Source organism: Morus notabilis, unplaced genomic scaffold (assembly GCF_000414095.1).
Source record: "Morus notabilis unplaced genomic scaffold, ASM41409v2 Scaffold3154, whole genome shotgun sequence".
NCBI classification, from domain to species: Eukaryota; Viridiplantae; Streptophyta; class Magnoliopsida; order Rosales; family Moraceae; genus Morus; species Morus notabilis.
The window spans coordinates 18039-33913 of NW_010358632.1; the positions used below are offsets into that span (position 1 = coordinate 18039).

Genomic DNA, 15875 nt, shown 5'->3' on the forward strand with positions numbered 1-15875 from the left:
CAAGCATTTTTTTCTATAAAGAGATGGAACCCAAACTACATTATCTTACAACTTCCGTATACCAACAAACAAATATGGCTCTTTGACACTAACAGCAAGGCAAAATATGTATTTTGTACCCTTGTGCTTAATTTTCCTTGGCGAGCCACAAAGCGCTATTATTGCCTCAAAAGGGTTTCAAATATCACAAAAATATCTTCAAAGAGTTATATAATGAAAAAATATATATATTTTTAGTGCAATTTAATTATAGCGGAATTTCTACTTGTCACATTTGTAAGAGATGGATTGGAAACTTCTTAGACATGTGTATCAAGTATAATCTATTAAACAATGGAAAAGAGGAGAAAGAAAGTTGGATTATAAGAAAAAAAACAGCGCCCTTGGCATTAAACCACAGAATCAAAAAATGAAAAATTGATTTTTTTTTATTCTAGTTCAAATTATAAGCAAACAATTGCATGAGTGTTTTTTTTTTTTTTTTTTTTTTTTTTTTTTTGCTGAAAGAAAATGTTTGCATGGAGTTTAATCCTATTGGATGCGTTTACTTAAAACGACTTGAGGTTAGTCAACTATTTCAATAAAACTAATTCAATTAAATTTAATGGCTGTAATTAAAAAGGTGCTTTTGTTGAAGTAGGAGATCTTTGTCGTGTGATTTCACCCCCTCCATTTTCCTTTCCTTGATGACGACATTCACTTAGTGGAGGTCCCACCCAGTATACCTACGAGCACTAAAGCAGATGGAAGAGCTAATATGTTTCTTTTGTCAATAGACTTAAAAAAAATATTATAATAAAAAAAAAGAAAAGACTTGGAAAATCAGTAATGAAATCTTCTAAGCAAACCAACATTAATATATTAAATCTAGGAATTGAGCATACAAACGTAATTGAATTTCCTTCATCTTATTTAAAATTTAACGTTAGATATTTCTCAAGAGTGTATAGGGCGCCATGGGAAAATGGAGAGAATTAGAGAGTATTTACAAAACTATAATCCGAACATAGTTTTAAATAATTGCCTAAACTAGTTTTAATTAAACGATTTATAATATTGATGACCCCCCTTAGGTTTATAATAGAGAAATAGTAAAAAATATGTCAATATGAAAAGCTTAAGAAAGTATATAGGCCAATTTTTAGTTATAGAAATTAATAGGCCATAACTTGTCAAGTTATGGTTCATAACCAGATAAGTTATGGATAAACTTGTCAAGCTATAGTTCATAGCCAGACAAGTTATGGACAATTATGGACAATAACTTATTAAGTTATGGTTCATAACCAAACTAGTTATTGACGAAAATAGGAATTTAACATATTTATTAATTTATGTAAATTATTGGCCTATCAATTTTAATTTATCTTAAGTTTTGACATATTTCTCTCTTTCTCCCTTTATTTCCCTCTTTCTCCCTTTATAATATTGGTTTATAGCTGGGACCCCAAAACAAAATATTAGTTAGACCCCCTTAGGTATGCTTTTTTGACATCACCAAACCCATTAGAGTTATGTAACACCTAGCCGCCATTATTATTTGTTTTTTCTTTTAGAAAAGAAGATATTTCATAATTTCATATACACTCAGCATAAAAGCTTTTGGAAACTAGAAATCAGACATTCTCTCCAAGACAAATTTGTTAATGATCATAATTTTGTAGTCAAAAGATGTGCCTATCCTACCATGTTAGAGTTATATACCACTTGTAAAGTCATCCCAAGTCTATAAACTATATTATAGGCAGTAAAGTCATATATATATATCGCCACTCTCCACTAACCGACCATCCTCTGCATGCGTGTTTGACATATTTTTTTTGTTTTTCTTTTGACATAATTTTATGAAAACCCAATTCCCTCTTTTTTGGCCTTCCAATACTGGAAAACCCTTTTTCAACAAAGTTCATATATAGTTCTTCTCACAACTCTTTTACCCTTGCTTAACTTACAAGAAATGGGAAACGCTTCATGTGCTCTTTGCAAAACAAGTTTGGTTTCTTCTTGTATCATAATATCAACTTCTTCTCATGCCAAGAGAAGGGGAAAAGTGGTGAAAGTTGTGAAGACTGATGGGCAGGCCATGACATTCACGTCGCCAATTCTTGTGAAAGATGTGATGGAGAGGTTATCCGGCAGGGGCGACGGTGGAGGCTCCGGTATCGGGTTATCGAAAGAAGCTAATTCGGAGCATCTTCCGAGTGATTGCGAGCTAAAGATAGGGAAAGTTTATTATGTGCTTCAGTCTAAGGACGAGGACTACTCATCAAGTGGAGGAGAAGGTGAAGGTGATGGTATTAAGAGGATTAAGATTGTGATCACAAAGCAACAACTCAAAGAGCTTTTAGCGAAGAAAATATCGGTTGATGATGTGCTTTCTGGGATGGAGAAGAAGACATCTTTGTGCAATACTACGGCTTCTGTTGATCACCATCATCATTCCGAGGAGAATTGGAAACCGAAACTCGAATCGATCCCGGAAGGTGTTGAATAATTCATGATGTTTTATAGGAATTAGCCTCCTCTGTAAGTAAAGAAAAATATGCATGGTTGAAGAACAAAAGCAGACAAGAGTCCACAGATGCATGGTTTTGTATGATGTACTTGCCATCAACAGAAAAATAAAATATAGTTCATAGCATTTAATCTTGTATGGTTAATTTCTCTTCTGTCATGAAATTTTTAAAATTATTTAATCAATCATCCATCTTATATAAAAGTTTATATGTTCAAGGGCCGTGACGTTCTCTATCATAATCTTCAGTTGCTATCGGATGAGATATTGCTTTTTGAGGTTTTGGCAGCATAACATTAACACGTAAACTAAAAACCTTTTTTAAAGTATAAATTTAATCTAAAAAAAAAAAGAAAAAAGAACAGAAGTAGACAGATTTAGCTTCCGGAATAGCTTTTCATCTCATATGCATTTCGCAACAGAAAACCAGTCCTTTTGCCATTCACACACACTTTTTTTTGCATATATATAAACAGGGTAAAAACAGGGGAATGATAAACAGAAGATAATTATTACTAGCATAAACACCAGAAAGAGGTCGAGAAATTCAGAAGCTTTCACTGAACAGGAACATCAACGACCTTGTGTTCCACTTTGGTCTTGGGAATGGAGATGTAGAGAACTCCATTCTTGAGCTCGGCCTTGATCTTGTCCTTCTCGCAGTTGTCGGGAAGCCGGAGACGGGTGTCATAGGAGCATAAGCATAGTTCTTCTTGTTTGCCTTCTTGTTGTTGTTCTTCTTCTTGCTTGTGCTTACCTTTTATGACGAGCACGTCGTCCTCCACGGAGACCTTGACGTCCTCCTTGTCGAGCCCCGGCATGTCAAATCGCAACTTGATTTCGTGCTCGTCGTCTTTGATGTCCCACGGAGCTCGGACGTGATCGGCCGGTGAGCGTTTGAGGGCAGGGAATGCCAAGGAGTCCTCCAAGAGACGGTCCACTGTGTCTAGCATTTGGCGCACGGTTCTCATTGGGGACATTGGGTCCAATAGTCCTGAAAATTTGATGTCCAAAATTTGTTACACATTGTATTCAAATTATTTGAAATTTACACGCTAGAAGAGTGCCATATGACACAGAGTTTAAAATCTAACGAAAACTAAGGCCTCGTTCATTTCACCGATTCGAGTTTTCAGTTTTAGATTTATACAATTAAAAACTCTCAGAAAATGTCACATTTAACTTTTTTTACTACAGTTAAAAGTTCTCAGAAAATGTCACGTCTCAACTCGAATTGAAAACTCGAATCCGCAAAGCGAATGAGTGGACGTTTAGTTCATAGATTCAGAATCATGATTCAGAATTATTCTCAATTTATGTGTATTTTTTTTTAGAGAAAATACTGTAACAAACTACGAACTATGATTCGAATTATGACACAAATCTACTAACCAAACGCATCCTAAATGAGACGTTTTGGTAGTTCAAGGAATGGAATTTACAAATGCAAGTTTGAGGATAACTTTAAATTGAACACATTTATATTTATAAAATTTTTTTTTTTTTTAAAAATCTTTTAATTTTTGCCAAAACTTTTGTTAGAATAAAAATAAATTTTTATTTTTTCACATACGACTATGGGTTTAAAATACTATTTCTAATATTTTGTATATTGACATAGTTGTTGGCCTTATGGCTTAAATTAAACCTGTTGGCTGAATCAAATTAAATTCTCATATTTTTTAAATTTTAATTTTTTTATTATTCATATTTTATTTTAAATTTTAATTTAGTGCGATGAATCCGTTTAATTTAAGGTTTGTCACAACAATAATTACCATTTAAAATTTGTTAGTCAATTGATCTTAACACATCGGTTATTGAACTGCATCATGACAAGGTTAGCTTTGTTCCTCCTGCTCTTCGCTTTTGGCTTTTCAGTACTTGAGGAGCTGTGTTCTTTCTTTTTCTTTTTTCTTTTTTCTTTTCCTTTTTCCCTCTTTCTTTGAATCTTTTTTTTTAAGTACGTAATTTTATCAAACAACGTTATACGTCAAATTCATCCAACATTATCACTTGATAACATGTAAATTAGTCAAAAAGAACTCGTACTTGCTAATAACAAGTATATTTTTACTTCGTTTAATTCGTTGATTCAGATATTTAATTCGAATTGAGATATAATTTTATATAAAATTTTTTTATTGTAATAAAAAAATTAAATATAATTATTTCTGAGAGTTTTTTCTGTAACAAAATTTAAATTCTAAACTTATATCGATAAAATAAACGTGCCTTCATTTGTAATAAATCACGTGTAGATACACTTACCAAAAGGTAAAATATCAACGGCTAATCTTCTAGGCCTCTTTTCCACTGCATTACATGCTTGGTTACTGCCCTGACTGACTTGCACGTCCACCGACGAGTCCTTGCCGCCATCGCCGCCCTGAGCTCTCACCACCGGCAGCTGATACCGCCTTTTCGGAAAAGTGGCCAAGCAAGGGGCGAGACTACTATTGTTTACTTTGTGCGAGACGCCACCGGCTTTGTTTACTAGCAAAGGTGAACAAGTTTGTGAGCACATCAATGTTGAAGCCATAGTTAATTAATTAATTACTCGCAACACAAACAGAAAGTGATACACAATTTAGAAAAAAAGTGTGCTAATTAGAGTGAAATTAAGTGGGTCTAGAGAAGTAAGCTTTCTTGGATCTTAATTTAATTGCTTTGACAATGAGATGATTTATAGGCATGTTGGGTTTTGGACTATTTTTGAGTTAAAAAGTTTTGGAAGGTTGGAGATGGGTCATGAACGTTTGAGAGTTTGTGAAACTTCTGGACCGAACACTTGTGCGGTTACAACTAATTTTTCTCTATAATTACTACAACTTTCTCTATAATTACTACAACTTTCTCATTCTTTCCGGAGAAGTCCATTTTTTGATATTTTTGATGTACATCTTATCCATCACAAATAGTAGTATTTTGTTCTCATTTGAATCCTTGTAAACCAAAACTGGGGGTGAATTCTTTTGTTGTTCACCGTTGATGTTTGGGACCCATGTGACATGTCAACAATGGAAAACTACTTGTCTACTAAGATTTTAGTCGTTTTCTTCAAATCTCTTCCCGTTTGGTTGGAGGATTCATTCTCTGATTCGAATCATAGTTCATGGTTCGTTACAGTATTTTCTCTCACAAAAAACACACGTAAATCGAAAATAATTCTAATCTCATGATTCTAATTCATGAACCAAATGAACTTGGATTTTGTTTTTGTTTTTGTTTTTACTTGTATAAAAATTGAGAGCGGTGTATTCATATAATTCCGATTGGATTAAATATCTCTTTATTAAATAAATCATAGAATCCTGCTTAAGATCTTCTCTTACAAAGTAAACAATCTTATTGTCCTAGCTAATGAGCGTTGATAATCCAAAAATTATATTAATCCGAAACTCTTTCATGCAAAACTACGGCTGTATTTGGAATTGATCCCGTTTTTATTTTTTACATTTTTCGAGAAAGAAAAATGAAAACGTTTTTAAAACGGCGTTTGGCGCAGTAAAGACAAAAAAACGGAAATGAAAACGATTTTTTTAGTTTAGTGTAAAATGAGAGAGAAATGAAAAATGACTTTTAGTCGTCGAGCAAAGAGAGAGATATATATATTAATGAGTTTTTTACACTTAAAACAATCTCTAGATAAAACTATTAAACACATTTTTAAAAATGATTTATGTCTGAGATTAAAAACGTTTTCATTTTCATACAAAAATGAAAATCATTTTAGAGTGAGTTCCAAACGCGCCCTACAATATGGAACTTTGGGAAAGAAAAATCAACATAATTTGACTGCTTTGTATATTTATACCATAGTAAAATACTAGCGCGACTCTTTATTTGTTACTCTCTTTGTCACTTTCCGCGTTCACTGTTTGACATGTGAATTCTATTATCTCATTTTATGTTTATACAATAACATATCATATTAGTTGAATTCACGTGTCAAACAACAATAAATATAGAGAGTGACGGAAAGAATAATATTAATATTTCTCTTCTACTACAATAACTAGACAAAGTTAATGAAGTTCTATGGCATGATGGCAGCTTATGTCCCCGGCTGTTACTCTCTTTATCACTCTTTAAGTTTACTATTTGACATGTGAACTCTACTACCTTATTTTCTATTTATATAATAACATACTATATTAATTGAGTCTACGTGTTAAATAATAAATATAGAGACTGACAAAAAAAGTAACGCTAGTATTTTTTTACTGCTACAATAACCAGACAAAGTTAATGCAGGTCCATGGCATGATGGCAGCTTCTGTCCCTGGTTTCTAGGCCAAAACTTTTAAGAGTAGAAAGATATGGCTGAAACACAATCCCACGTTTTAATTCACTAAGCCCAAGAATTCGGACAAACATCTCTTTGTATGTTACTCTTATCAAATTCAATCCTCAATAATGGGCCGAGGACCACATCGTTTGTTTTTCTAGATTAGTATCGAACCAACAACAGTTTCTGACTTCCCCAGTCTCACAGGGACAGGGTAAGCAAACCATAGATAGCACTATTTATTTGGCTTTGGCTGGGCACGATTTCCCATCCCAAAGACATTCCAATCCTTTTCAACACGTTAGCAACGTAATTGCAGTATCCTAGATGCTGTTCTTCGGAGCAGTTGAGGATTACTTTACACAAACATAATTGAAAAACAAAAAAATATATATGTTTGTAAGTTGGCAATTGATAAGACGAATAAACAACAAAGTTTGTGATATAAAAACTTTCCCGCGTTTCATCAAGGGGTGGAGGTGGACATTTAAGGCAAGCAACAAATTTGATGTTGTCGTTTAAAGCTTGTTAAAGTAAGCGAAAATAGAAAAGAAAAAAGAAAAAGGTCACAAAAAGAAAAGTGGGAGAATCTTATAAAGTGTTGACTGGTCTATGACAGTAACTTTCAACAATAAATACGGTGGCATATATAGTAAAACCAAAAAGAAAAAGAAAAAAAGAAAAGAAGGAATGTGTATCTCAAAATAACATAATTGTAAAGAAAACTATTTAAAGAAGGCATGTTGTTATTGATGGTGTATAATCACGTATGATATGGTATAATAGAGCTATAATATGACTAAAATCACATATGTTATATGTTAAGAGTATAATCAATAAATCACATATGTTATTGTACAATAAAGCTACCGTGTGTGTATGTATATTATATATATATCTCAAAATCTCCTTATTCTGATTGATAATGGGAAATATTTTTCTACATATAATATATTGTCTCATCTTACTAAAATACCACTCAAAACTTTTGTTCTTCCTTCCATGCATTAGAGTGATAACAGTAAAAACACTCTCTCTTCCACAAAGAAGCCATGGCATATTCCCAAACCCGTGAAAGTGTTTGCAAGAGTTTCTCAGCACAAAGACATATAAAGCAAAAAAAAGGTAAAAGTGAAGTACCATCTCCCTCACGTTATAGAGATATAGACTCCTTTGTATATGCTTTCATCATTCTCAAGGGAACTCTTTCATGTTGTCTCCAACTCTGACCTGACACACACACACACACACACACACACACACACACACACACACACACACAACATTAAATTTACCCCCATGCCACTACAAAACAACATTTTTTTTTTCTAGAACATCATAATTCATATCATATAATATCATATATATATATATATATATATCACAGAGTGAGGATGTGGCGCAGCAGTCTAATTGGATGCCAAGATGGTAATGCTATGAAACGTTCATCTCTTCCCAAATGCATGGACTAACACTGTCCACTTGCAGACATTGCATTATTATTGCTTTTTTTTTTTCTCCTTTTTTTCCCCTTTCCCTCATTAATATCTCTTCCTCTACCTTCATTCAAAGCCCACCCAACTACTCAAACAGACAACAAAATCAAGAATAAGCTCCCACAAAAACAAATTCTCCCAGTATTCCTGCTTTTGAAATCATGGTGTTACAATATGTGTAGTTTTGAGTGTACTTTGTCTTTTAAAAGCATACAATTTTTTTATGGGGAAGATTGGAGGAAGCTCCTGGTTGACAGTGGTCAAAAGGGCTTTCAGGTCTCCTACTAAGGAAGCAGCAGCTCGTGAGAAAAGAAGCAGCAGAAGAAGAGAAGAGCATGAACAAGACCACGAAGAAGAAAAGGTTACATTTTTTTGTGTACATCTCAAATCTTATATGTTACTATTTACTAATGTCCTAAGAGAAGTATGTAAATAAATCTTTTTTGTTTTTTGTGTTTTGTTTGTTTGTTTGTTTTTTTTTTTTTTTTTTTTTTTTTTTGTGTGGGCAGAAGAGAGGAAAGCGCAGATGGATCTTCAGGAAGCATTTGAATCAGCAGCAAACGGTCATACAACACACTGCTAGTGTCACAGCAACAACAACTGCTGTGACCAAGCAGACCAATATTAATCCTCATGTACATTCTATTGACCATCACGCTTATGATGATGATCAACGGCAGGCTGCAGAGAGATCACATGCGCTTGCGGTGGCCATGGCCACAACAGCTGCCGCTAAAGCCGCAGTGGCAACGGCCCAAGCAGCCGTAGAAGTTATTCGCCTAACAAGGCCTTCATACAATATCAAAGAACACTTCTCTGCCATTGCCATTCAAACAGCCTTCAGAGGATATCTGGTAAAAAATGAAAAAAAAAAAATGTATATGACTATATGTCAATGAAAGTACAAGTACTTATTTGGTGTGACGAGAGTAAAGTCATTTTGAGACTATTTTTGGTTTTTTATTTTTATTTTGAAAGGCAAGAAGAGCTCTTAGAGCACTAAAAGGGCTGGTTAAGCTACAAGCGTTAGTGAGAGGCCACAACGTTAGAAAGCGGGCAGAGATGACTCTTCAGTGCATGCAGGCTATGCTTAGAGTCCAAGCTAGAGTGCTTGACCAGAGAATTGCCAAGAGACTTTCTTATGAAGGAACTAGTGTTGATTCTCTGTCTAGATCACCAAATGATCGTGTTGGTATCAGGAAATCACTTGTAAGATACCAATTTATCTCCCACATCAATTGTGTTATAGTCTTTTTGATCTGTCCACTATATAATTATATATGTACAAGTATTCTTATAGAGTATTTGGTGAGACTATTGCAGGCTAGAGAAGAAAGTAGCTTTAATTCAGAAGAATGGGACGATATTGAAGCCTTGTTGGCGAAAACAAGAGAAGCTGCCTTGAAACGTGAAAGTGCTCTTTCTCATGCCTTCTCTCACCAGGTATTACTGATCTAAGCTGCAACATTTTAACTGAACCCTTTTCCTCAATATTTTTAAGGGTCTGTTTAGCTTTGTCCTCGTTTCAGTTTGTCATTTTGAAAACATAAAAACAGACCAACATAAGAAAAAACATGTTAATTTGGCGGTCTCTTTTTAAAACTGTGCTTTGAGACAAGCCTTACATCAAAAATGATTCCCCCGAGCAAAATATTTATCTTCTGTTTCGAGATAGCAAACAGCACAGACATGTTTTCAAAAGAAAAAAAAAAATAGAAAATGTGCCCCCTCAATTTACCTTTTAGTGGTTATGTCATTTTTAAAAATGAACATATTTTTTATAGTCATCAAAGAGGCATTTCTCTATATTTTCATTTCCAAAATGCAGTTTCAATCACTGATCAATTTTCTTAGTTCTGAAACTAATAGTTCGAAAACAGAAAAATGAGATCAGCAATCAAATGGGAGCTAAATATATTTTGATTTGTACTATTATATGCATTGTTGTATTGAAAGATGTGGAGAACAGACTGCGAGCAAGCTGAAAGCGAACCAGATCCAGAAGGGTGGATAAGGAGATCCAAGCAATTTAGTTGGGAGAGCAAAGGAAGAACTTCATGTGATCAGATCATAGAACCGATAAAAACAGTTGAAATTGACACATATGGACCATGCTCTTACTCAACTCCGATTTCCCAAAACAGATCACAATATTATCATCACTCCTCTTATCAACAACAACAAAGTCCTCATTTATATTCTCTCACTTCTCTTGCCCACAAATCCCATGACAGCAACTTTTCACTCCAATCACCATTCACACAGTCCCCTGCTAGACCAAGAAACGCCCACAACAACATTCATCAATCGGTCATCAGCCCTCGTTTCACTAACGCTAGAGCAGACATTAGAAACAACAACAACAACAACAACAACAACAATCCAATGACGCCAAACTACATGGCGTCGACTGCGTCAGTCAAGGCTCGATTGAGGTCGCAAAGTGCGCCGAGGCAAAGGCCTGATTTGGCCAACCTCGAAATGGAACAGAGAACTGGGTCTGTGAGGAGACGCTTGTCGTTCCCGGTTGTACTACCAGAGTCAAATGAGAGCCCGTGTTATGCTAAGAGAGTGAGCCGGAGCCATCCGATGGCGGTGCAGCGAAGGGCAAGCGTCTCTTATTCTCGCTGTTCGGACAGCGAGACTTCTCCACTGAGAAACAATGAGCTCAGGAGGTGGCTGAGGTGAAGTTTTATAGAAGAGGGCTGGTCATTGAGTGAGAGTGAGAGTGCGTATCCATGCTGTTATGTCCTATGTATTCAGTTGATTAACAAACATTGTTCATGTAATTATGGGACATGCTCTTATTCTGTATCCATTTATGTTCCATCTTTTGTTGTCTCATTAGAAAAAGCTCTTAACATTAATCTAGAAATTCGCAAGTGCTCTTTTCTTTGTGCATTTCAAAATTTGCAGGAAGTAGTAAGATTGAGAATTTGAGATTTGAGAGAAACAAATAAAGATGACAAAAGTACATGTGCACAGAGTCCTCACCCTTTCTCCATTAATTGTGATCTTGACATTTTCCTATCTTTTTTTTGGGTTGGTAATCAAGCAATTCATTACAGAGAATCTGCTAGGCACCAGAGAACAGACGAAGGACTAAAAACAAAAACCAGGCATACCAGAAACCAAGGAAAACATAAGCAGAATTTGACACCAACCATTGGGAAAAACTGGAGAACAGATCAGAAGAAATCTCCTAGTAATTGGGAAGAGCTTGTGAGACTAAACACAACTGTGGAGAGGTAGAGCTTATCAAGAATATTTTTAACTAACCTCGTTCATTTCACTGAATCGAGTTCTCAGTTTTCAGTTTTTACAGTTAAAAATTCTCAGAAAATGTCACATTTAACTTTTTCTAATACAGTTAAAAGCTCTCAGAAAATGTCACATCTCAGCTCGAATTGAAAACTCAAAATCCACGAGGTCTAAGTAGCCACGCTATATTTACAATCAGCAATGCTATTAAGCTCTATTAATACGAGTCACCATAACTAATAGAAGTGAACTCTATATGTGGCTCCTCTTTCGTGCAAGAACCACGTCTACAAGACGTCGTGCCCAACACCATTTGGAGTTTATTTGCATTTTTAACTTACCTCGTTCTGTATCTAATTTAAGTCCTATCATTCAATCCCTTAAAACACACGGAAGTGAGATCTTATTTCTGCATCATTATCCAAAAAAGCCCTTAAATATTCTTCTTCAAAAAAGTGAGGATCTAAGCAAGCGTAGCCAGGGTCTCAAGATGTTCACCATATCTCGAACATTCAAGCGGACACGCCCTTTTCAGTGCCCACCAGCTTTTTCAAAAAAGTCAAATATGTTTTTTTGCTCTAGCTGTGGCTAAAATACCAAACGCAATGGAAAGCCCAACAAAATTTTGCTTCAAGTACCCATTGATTTTCATAGGAGTGTAGCCTCGGGCCACTTTTCCTTTTAGCCAAACCAAGCACAGGACAAACACAACCCTGAAAAGCTTCAAAATTCTGACTTTTATCTATCATTGGACTTAATTATCAGTCAAAACAAGCTTTAGCTTCTAAAAGTCCATTTCATATCGTAATATATATTCTGCACATCAGTTGACAGCTGATATACTACTGAAGTCGGACAGATTAAACATGAGAATTAAATTTTTAATTTGAATTATATGTTTAAATATAATTTTTATGAGAATTTTTAATTATAATAAAATTAAAATTGAAAACTTAAGCAGTTTCTTTTTCCTCCGACAAAAAGAAGCCAAGTACAGTCCATATAGTGATAAAAAAACATGAATAATATACAAGCAAGCTTGGCAACAGACAAAAAAAAAAAAAAAAAAAAACACACACACAGAATTTAGAATCCTCTTTTGCTGAAAGTCTTCAACACAAAAAACATTTTAAAGATCCCAAAACCAAACAAACTAAACTAACTACTTAAGCTAATCAAACAAAGCAAACAAAATGAAGACCAAATTTGAGCTTTAAGCACCACAAGACACGCTTGTGTTTTGTGTCCTTTTGGCCAAACTAGAGCAGAGAAATCTCAGGTTTCGCATTGGAACTTCCAAGAGCTAGGCTGCTACTGCTACATCCACTGCTATCAGACAAAGAAGCGGCATTAAGCGTTTTCTGAAGAACCCCAGATGGGGATGACGCAACAGTCGCCGGAGGGCTGCCGGAGTCTCCATTTCCGGTGAACGGAGAAGGCGGATCGGAGGCTGTGCTTGGCCTTAAAACCTCACCCAATGGCCCTCCAAGCGGCGAACCAACCCAAGAAGAAGTAAGAGGAGGACTGAGCCAAGAGCAGCTAGGGGATTTATCGTTATTATTATTGCCCATTGAGAGAGTGAGCGAAGAAGAAGAAGAAGGCGAGAGCTTCTTCACCTGATGATTGCTTTCCTGCGTTTGGGACGACCACGCGTCAATGAAGCTCCTTGGTGGGTCCGAAACGACGTTATCCGGGTTGAGAAACAAGGCGCAATCTCTGTCGTTTTCGTGTTCTTCTCCGGTGGTGAAGTTTGCGTAGGAGTTAAGGTTCAGAAACGGTTCTTCCATAGATGACGGCTTTGAGGTCATTTCCAGTTTGGTGTGATTCATTAGGTGAAGCCAAGTTGGGTCGGAAGAAGTAGCCATGGGAACATGTTCTCCTCCTTTCATCATCCACTCTAAGCTCCTTCAATAATTAAAAGACAAAAAAAAAAAAAAAAAGAGTCGATGATAGAGAGAGAAAAAAATTATTGAATAACACTGTTCTGCATATTTTATAAACCCCACCTTGAACAAGAATAGTAAAGAAAGCAAAAACAGAACACAACTAAGAGAGAGGAAAAATCTATTGACATCAATTTCAGAAACCACTAAAAATAAAACTTTTTTTTTGTCTTCTGATACAAACCTGGGCTCCTTATCTGAGGAAAGATGAGAAGGCAGGGATTCAAAAACAGGGGAAGGATGGTATGGAAGAAGAGCGGATCCTCCAAGGAAGTTAGAGCTTGACAAAGTTGTTGCAGAACCATTATTACTATTTTGATGATTATGATGATGATGATCAAGACGAGTCCTTTTGTTTGAGGTTGCGTTGTTGTTGTTGCTGTTATTGACATGAAGTTCCACATGCTTTCTTGAACGGGGACGGCCTCTGTGCATGTGACGCTCGCAGTACTTCTGATCAGGCGCCACATCTCTCGAGCACCTCCATTTCTTGCCGTCCGTTCTCTTGCACCTCCCCGGCTCTGGATCTGCCCCGTTTGAAAACCTCAGCTTCAACTCTCCCCCATTAACCACTGCATCCAAATATTCAAACAAAAAAAAAAAACATCTTATTTATTAGCTGAGAAACAATAATACAGTAAATATAAAGCAGATCATGAAAAAGAGAGAGGAAACTTTACGGGGTGAAGAAGAGGGGCAGAGATTTCTGTTGGTGATGGGAAGGAGAAGATCAAGAGGAACGGGAACAGAAGCCACCATGTACTTGTAAATCATGGCTTGTCTTTCAAGCTCTTTCCACTGTGCATTTGTGAAAGGAAATCCTATGCTTTCTCCTGCTCAAATTTAAAAAAAAAAAAAAAAAAAAGTCACCCAACATGTCGCAGAAGAAAAAGATCAAATCTTTGAGGAAAAAGAGGAAAAAAAAAGGGAGAAGACAGACAGACCAGAGGATTTATTAAAGGCGGTACTGTAAATAGAAGTAGAAGTAGAAGCACGAGTATGAAAAGGCTGCTGCAGTGGAGCTGAACAACCGCCACTAACAAAAACATGATCAATACGAGAACCAACAATATCGTATATATCATTGGTCCTAGGAGGAAGACGAGGTGTCGTTGTAGTTGTAGGCCCATCTGCTTCTCCTCTTTGGGATGATGGAAATTGACGGTGCTGATTATCATGAACACGATCATCATCATGAACCCTCATCATCATCATCGTCGACTTGCTTATGCTTTGTGGTCGTTTGAGTTGTTGAGCTTATTAGGCAATGATTCTCAACTCTACTCTCCGCGGCACAAGAACGTGACTATCTAGTACTTGTTTGTATATATTTTTTCTTTTTCTTTTGGTTTTTCTTTTCTGAAACGCCAAAGACAAGTAATACTATTATATAATACAACTCACTCTAGTAACAAAACCAAATAATACTTATAAACTACTTTCCTTATTTGGAAATACCGTCTTCTCTTTCTCTACCCACAAGCTCTTTTTGATTCTTGCAAAAAAAATCTTCTTTTTTTCTTTTTTTCTTTCTTTTTTTTTTGTTTGAAATAAATAGACCACGTTAGGTAAGAGGAGTAAGACCTATATAATATCTCCTCTCTCTATATCTATAGACATAGCTATATATGATATATTGAGTTTGTAGAGAGAGAAAGTCTTATCTTTTTGGAAGAGAGTTGGTGGGGAAAGAGGAAGGATGAGATGCGGGTTTGATATGGGGGATTTTTAAGAGAGAGGAATGGGTTGCCGCCATCCTCGGCCTTTGCTTTGCTTCCATGCTTCCAACATTCGCACGCCATACTAGAAGACAACCTACTAAAAGCAACCATTCTCTCTCCTCTCTCTCTCTCTCTCCTCTCTCTCTCATAATTATTGTGGCGGGATCTGTCGTTTTCTGCATGTAAAGCTAAGACACCCTACTAAAATCCCTATTAAAAAGATCTTGTAAATAAACAAATCTAATAAAATATGAAGAAAAAAAATACTAATACGAACAAATCGTGCGTTTTCAACATAATCGTATCGTAAAGATTTTTTTGGGTGCGTTTAAAATTAATTTTAAAACATTAAAAATAAGATTATTTTGAGTAATTTTAAAATTACGTTTTGTTAAATTTTTAAAATATTATTTTTAGTATAATAAAAAAATAAAATTATATTTATTAATTAATATATTATAACATTATTAATAAGTATTAAAACATAAAAATAAAAAAGTGAATAATTTTTGACCGTTTTTTAATTATTTGACAAAAATTATTTTAACTATTTTCGTTTTCATAATATTTGTTAAATAAATGTCGTTTCGTTTTTAATTTTTGCTTCTCAAAATACGTAAAAATCGTTTTTAAAAACGATTCTAAACA

The 15875-nt window shown here is 35.3% G+C and overlaps 4 protein-coding genes across 5 annotated transcripts; 2 read left to right on the plus strand and 2 right to left on the minus strand.

Moving 5' to 3' along the window:
• Positions 1-1957: 1957 nt before the first annotated feature.
• Positions 1958-2494, plus strand: LOC21386142. Its single transcript, XM_010092877.1, has one exon. It carries the CDS (start codon positions 1958-1960, stop codon positions 2492-2494), a length of 537 nt encoding a protein of 178 aa, XP_010091179.1.
• Positions 2495-2903: 409 nt separating this feature from the next.
• LOC21386143 (small heat shock protein, chloroplastic) lies at positions 2904-5169 on the minus strand. Its single transcript, XM_010092878.2, has 2 exons — positions 4787-5169; positions 2904-3509 (listed from the first exon to the last, which is right to left on the minus strand). Exons 1-2 carry the CDS (start codon positions 5055-5057, stop codon positions 3073-3075), a joined length of 708 nt encoding a protein of 235 aa, XP_010091180.1. The 5' UTR covers positions 5058-5169; the 3' UTR covers positions 2904-3072.
• A 3045-nt stretch (positions 5170-8214) lies between these two features.
• Positions 8215-11073, plus strand: LOC21386144 (protein IQ-DOMAIN 14). 2 transcript variants are annotated; one of them, XM_024162207.1, is made up of 5 exons: positions 8215-8663; positions 8812-9156; positions 9281-9511; positions 9626-9745; positions 10259-11073. In XM_024162207.1, exons 1-5 carry the CDS (start codon positions 8526-8528, stop codon positions 10988-10990), a joined length of 1566 nt encoding a protein of 521 aa, XP_024017975.1. In that variant the 5' UTR covers positions 8215-8525; the 3' UTR covers positions 10991-11073. The 2 variants fall into 2 exon arrangements, with proteins under 2 accessions (XP_024017975.1, XP_024017976.1); XM_024162208.1 differs by having other exon boundaries at positions 8815-9156.
• Positions 11074-12548: 1475 nt separating this feature from the next.
• LOC21386145 (growth-regulating factor 2) lies at positions 12549-15289 on the minus strand. The gene is made up of 4 exons (XM_010092880.2): positions 14451-15289; positions 14187-14339; positions 13691-14078; positions 12549-13468 (listed from the first exon to the last, which is right to left on the minus strand). Exons 1-4 carry the CDS (start codon positions 14719-14721, stop codon positions 12823-12825), a joined length of 1458 nt encoding a protein of 485 aa, XP_010091182.1. The 5' UTR covers positions 14722-15289; the 3' UTR covers positions 12549-12822.
• Positions 15290-15875: the final 586 nt, after the last annotated feature.